The sequence below is a fragment of the Cynoglossus semilaevis genome, chromosome 3 (assembly GCF_000523025.1).
Source record: "Cynoglossus semilaevis isolate Cse_v1.0 chromosome 3, Cse_v1.0, whole genome shotgun sequence".
In the NCBI taxonomy this organism is placed as follows: Eukaryota; Metazoa; Chordata; class Actinopteri; order Pleuronectiformes; family Cynoglossidae; genus Cynoglossus; species Cynoglossus semilaevis.
This window is the reverse complement of record NC_024309.1, coordinates 8,107,484-8,113,090: the sequence shown is the minus strand read 5'-3', so window position 1 is coordinate 8,113,090 and position 5,607 is coordinate 8,107,484. Positions and strand designations below refer to the sequence as shown.

The following is a 5,607-nucleotide window of genomic DNA, read 5'->3' as shown; positions in this document are numbered from 1 at the left end:
CCTGGGCCTTAAAAAAGCTTTTGGATAAGACAGAGGTGGAAACAAATAGCACTCGACACAAATGGACTCCTTGCAGCCAGAGATCTCGTGTGCTGTTTCACCATATAAGTCTTTTTACCACTGGAGTAAGTCGCTACTTTGCTACTAAGTGCAAAAACCTTGGAAACTACTCCCAAAATTTGCTCTTCTCAGGCAACATTTTAATTCAATTGCTACCGCAAACCTCTGGGAACCGCGACCTCCGTGAGTGTGATCCAAATATCACACCGACAGAACTCACCTTTGGCTTCAGTTGTCATTTATTGCCAAATGTGCGATGTGCATTACGGCTCACAGATGAGTTGTGTACGCAACTGCCGGAAACATTTAGACACTTCATTACAATCCGCTATCCCAGGATCAGCCATGGAGTCCTCTTTACTAGCGTAGCGTGATCATTTTTACAGATCCATCGCAGCAGCTGTGCGGAAGGAGCATTTGAAGGACACATGCACGGTTGTCTGGAGATGTCCTTTTCCTCCTCTTTACTTGCTTGCATCTCCAGATTCCTCGCCCACTTACGCTCCCCATCTGTCTTGTTTCTTGTCGTTCTTGATCCCTTTTCTGATTTCCCTTCTGTCCAAATTCCCCTCCAGCCATCAACATTCCTCTTCTCCTTTTCCCAAATTTTTTTTTTACCTATTTACTCCTCTCACCTAAATCCTTTCCATTTCTGTTTTTCCGTACCTTTTCAAACATTTCTCAACTTTTTTAAAATAATTTTTTTGACCTGCAGAGACATTAACTGTACCTGACTTGGGACCACAGTGGCACGGTCCCATTTCTGTCCGCGGTAATCCTCGGTCCACTAAATCCCGACATGTTTGTCCAAGACACGCTTCCTTGTATTATGAATACAACGATATAACAATTTGTCCTAACAGTCAAGTCGAGCAGGTCTTTCCCACCACAGCAGTTTGTATTTGGTTTATTATAATCTGTAACATTTCTTCTCCTTCTTTATTCATGGTTGGAGTAATAACAGCTGACAGTGTGGAAAGCATCCTCCTCCTCCCTAGCACACCATCGTGAGCCATCCTCACCCCTTCCAACCAAGACAGTAATGGGCAGGCATAATGAGTCTGAGGGAGCCTGTAATGCTTCTCACATTTGGTGCCCACAAATGAAACTTTGTGTTATAGCGTCAAAACCGCGGCATGTGCCATAAAGCCAAAGGCCTTAATAGTTTCTAAATCCTTAGCTGCCATGCCTACTTAATTCCATAGATCTCATCTCCATTAGTTCTAAGTCTTCTGCCAAGGCTGTCAAGATGGCCCTTCACTAAGTTTCCTGTATTTGAAAGTAAGTTAAACCTTAGTCGAGAGGAGCCCACACCACGCTGGGGTCTTGCGAGGGTTGAAGTACTCTTCTATTTTCTTTACCTTTGGAGAAGAGCAGACCTGCCTGATTCCTGTTCCCACGGCCGTGTTACTCACTGCCTGTCAGGTCTCAAGGATCCGACGTTTTTGCTACTTCTAGGCTTCGTCTCCTGCATTCATCGATTAGCAAAATATCGTTATTTTGCAATCATAATTCTTTTAAATAAATGTTACGTCACAGTAATTTAAAACATTGTTTTCCAAAGACTGGGTCGAAGAATTTTTTTTTGGGGTCGTGCCACATAATGTTTCCCAAGAGTTTACAAATAATGTCTATTGACTTGGGGCGCAAAGGTTTGTGACCTTTGAAATATGGGTCCCTGGAAAAAACGTTTGGGAAACGCTGATTTAGAGGATATCTCCGTCTGAGCAGGCTGGTAGTATTCCACGTCCAGGAACTTTTTTTATGCTAATTTTAAATTTCCTACATGGTTTGAAGATATTATCACGCTGGAAAATAGACTGACAGGACTGCTGGCTGTGTGTAATAGTAGATCATGTGTTTGTATTGTGTTAAATATGTAAATCTTTGTTCCTACACACTGCGTATGAGTGTGTGTGTGTACGTGCTCATGTGACTCAGCTGCATGTGTAGTAATGACCCAGGGATGGTATATATAGTGCATATAGAACATGATGTGTGTACATGACTCTCCAGAGAGACACTTTACCTCCAGGAGAGATGAGGTCTTTTTACTGTGTATCGCTGGAACATAAAGACAAATAATAGTAGTTAAATGTATGTGTTTCACACCAGTTTTGAGTCATAGAAATGAGATTGATATTATGACAAAACGTCAACATGTGTAATATATAAATCTACATCCCGAAAACGTATCAACTTTATATTAGAGCCACAATGTATGTACAGACAGTCTTATTGTTGCGTATACAATGCGTAACATTCTTCAAATGCATTATTTTTTTTTTTTTTTTACCAAATTGATACATGTGATCACCGTGTTACTTTGAAGAGAACCAAGTACAATATCATATTCATAATGTACCCCGTGTGTTCGCCGTTGAATACCGGGACTTGTTTATCTTGGTCACAGTAGTTTAACGTCCTGGGAGGAGGAAATGCAGATGAGCGGCGTGTACTTTCCATTGTGCGGCAGCGAGTGTAATCCAGTCTGAGTGCAGATGGTGGAGTTGAGGGGCTCAGGGTGTTGAATGAGAAGATAAACCACAGCAAAAAATGGAACAGAAGGCAAAAGCCACAGTGGAACAAAGTCTGCCCCCGAAAACGTTTGATGAAACACAATATGAATTGCTCGGGCGTGTGTGTGTGTAGCGTGTGTACGCTTGTGTATGCATACACAAGCTCATGCATAAACATTTGTCTTGTTGCTGCAACGACTTACAACAGGTTTAATTCATAAATCAGCAGAGGCCCGCTGCTCCGGCCCTCATTAAGGGACTGTTTGAAAAGAAACAATCCAGGAAGAATGCAGACTCTTTCCTCTGCTGCGTGTCTGCTCAGCTCCGCAGCGGTTTGACTGTGTTGTGGAAAGTATTAAGGCGAGTGTATCGAGAGATGTTAAAGCCCCCGACTCTCCTCCTCCTCTCAGACCATAATTGTCATGCTGTCTTAATCTAACTGGGGCGTATTATATCATACTTTTGAGTGCCTTAATTACTGATTTGGTGAATCAATGAAACAAAAGGCAGAAAACAACCATGACCATAGGCAGAAATAGGATATCAGACATCCTGGGTTCTGGAGACTGATGTTTTTTTTTTTCAGATTTAACTAACATCTGTCCTAAATATGAAACATTAGTCATTCAATTAGGACTGAATTCCTCATTTTGATGCTGTCATAGTATATCAGACACAGCCGTGCACACTTGTGGATCGATATTTTATGAAACTCTTGGAAGGGCGTAAAGAGGTCACGGTGCACACGCTGCAAACAAACGCGAGACGATAGGTGTTTTAAAGTGTCCTTTTACACACAAGGACACTTAACAATTCACAAACGGCCACTTAGTGTCCCACGTCCCTATCTGAAAATCATTTGGAGCCATAGCTTGACTGAACAACACGTAACTAACCTGCAGTAATTTGACACACTAATGCAGCCTAATAAGAACGTCAAGTCAGTTCTGATTTACACACTGAACTGAGCAGAAATCTGGCCGTGGATTCTGCGACTTTCAAATCCAGTTTGAAAAGAACAGGATGAGTCATTCTCGCCGTGGGTTTTTACAGCAATGTGCTGCAGTTGACAAGGAAACGTCCAACAATGTTTTGTATGACTTTTCAGCAATAAAACAAAATCCCCAAAATCTACACAGAGTCCTGGAGCGTGCGGCAAAAAAAAAAAAAATCCATTACATTTCACTGGGGAAAATTTGAATAAAGTGTTTGGGTGGGATAACCAGAGAGAATGTTTTTGTCTGAACATTTACACCACACTTCTTTCACCTACAGCAAAGATAAATGTCATAAAAGAGAGCTGCACAATGCAAATGGAAGGATTGGACAGAGGTTTCAGCCAAGACACTGAGACCAACCATAAATCCAAGTGCACAGCTGCAGACTTATGTGCACACGGAACTTGAACATATAGTCACTGACATATAGAAAGTAAACTGCAGCAGATTAACACGTTCCTTTTTTTCCCTCTTTCCTCTGTCGTTTAACCCGGGACCGCCAGCTGGATTCAGGAGAAGCTTCCGCCTCAGCAGGAGAGACAAGAAGAAGACCAACAAGTCCATGTACGAGAGCAAGAAGAGCGAGATGTACGACATGGCTGACGTGCCCACGTACGAGGAGGTCACCCAATACCGCAGGCCGAGCGGAGCTAAACACAGACTGGTGGTCCTCATCGGTGAGCAGAAACTCTTAACATCTTACCTCACACTTTGCTTTTCAGCTCGGTTTCTGCGAACGCTGGCACGGTGAAGGTCGTAAATTTACAGAAAAAACTCTTACTTTTCAGCATGGTGACAGATTGAGATTGACTGTGACTCAATAGATTTTTGCGGTTCCAGGATTCCTCCGAGGCCTCGCCTTGGCCTCCCATGACCCTCCGGGCACACAAACGAGCATTGGTCTCTTTAGGTTTGGACTTTTAACACCCTCTGGAATCAGCACAGCGGGCCTCATGTTAATCAGTCAGTTTTAATGCTTTCATTTACGACGCCTAACTCCTAATGTCCTTTTTTTTTGTTGAACGGTTGGAAATGTTAACACTTGCTCTCGCACTGAGCCCTCCAAGGAGCTCAGTAACAAGCCAAGGTCTTGAAATTAATTCAGCAGTTTCTTATTCTGTATTTGTGGCTGGAAGAAAAGTGCTGCCAGTGTTTTGCTAAGCCAGGTGCAGCAAAGATGTAAAAACTCCTAAGGACCAATTGTGCCATCAGTGGCTTTTTGGATTTTCCACTTTTTTTTTTCTTTTGAGGGAAGCAGAAACCAATAATCAGTTTTTGGGGTACTTGGAATAAAATAAAAAAAGAAGAAAAAAAATGAAAAGAATGTCCCGGACACAGATGGAACAAAACATTCTCTAAATCTTCAGGGTGATTCCTTCCAGTCTCATTCCACTCATTAAGAAAGGAGAGAAAAAGAAGTCTTAAAACCTGTGCTTAAATTTTTAAATCAGATTTTTAGACTTGATTTAATTTTTTTTTGTTTCTTTTCTGAAGACGTTGATTTTTTTTTATTTCATTTTTTTCTCTCCGTGCAGATTGCCTCTTAAATAACTGGGCCTTTGTCCACTTCCATCTGTCACACAGAGCATGGACTTCTTCAGGCTTTTTTTGCAATTAGCATGTAGCATTTTCCTGCCAGTGTGTCACAGCTCCGTGCAGAGGAAGCGGAGTCTCCCCCTACCTGTCATGCTAACGTAAATATTTTCAATTAACTTCTATAATTTAGGGAACTACCCATGGACAATTTCACATGTAACGAAGCGAAGGGCCGAGAAAGATCTGCTTTGTGTTTTTCCTTGCTTCCTTGCTCCTTCTTCATCTCCCCAGAGTGTCTTGATTTTTCTCATTAAAAAATTCTTCCAACTTTTTTTTTATATTGTTGCTTTTTTATTGGCAACCCTTATCGAGGACAGTTTTTCTCTCCCCCTAACCAGCTCTGCACTTCATTTAGAAATCAATTAGACATCTTTTTGGCTCAGGCTGTTTTTTTCAAGATGTTAAAACCTCTTACACAAGTTAGCGGTGGAGTG

The 5,607-nt window shown here is 41.9% G+C and overlaps 1 protein-coding gene across 5 annotated transcripts in view; it reads left to right on the top strand.

The window, feature by feature from the left end:
- Nucleotides 1-5,607, top strand: part of mpp7a (MAGUK p55 scaffold protein 7a) — a 105,762-nt gene that overhangs the window by 81,840 nt on the left and 18,315 nt on the right. For all 5 annotated transcript variants that reach the window (XM_025054323.1, XM_008307737.3, XM_025054321.1 and 2 more), the window contains one exon: nucleotides 4,081-4,254. In XM_025054323.1, the coding sequence (XP_024910091.1) occupies nucleotides 4,081-4,254 (174 nt within the window). The remainder of the gene's footprint in view (nucleotides 1-4,080; nucleotides 4,255-5,607) is intronic.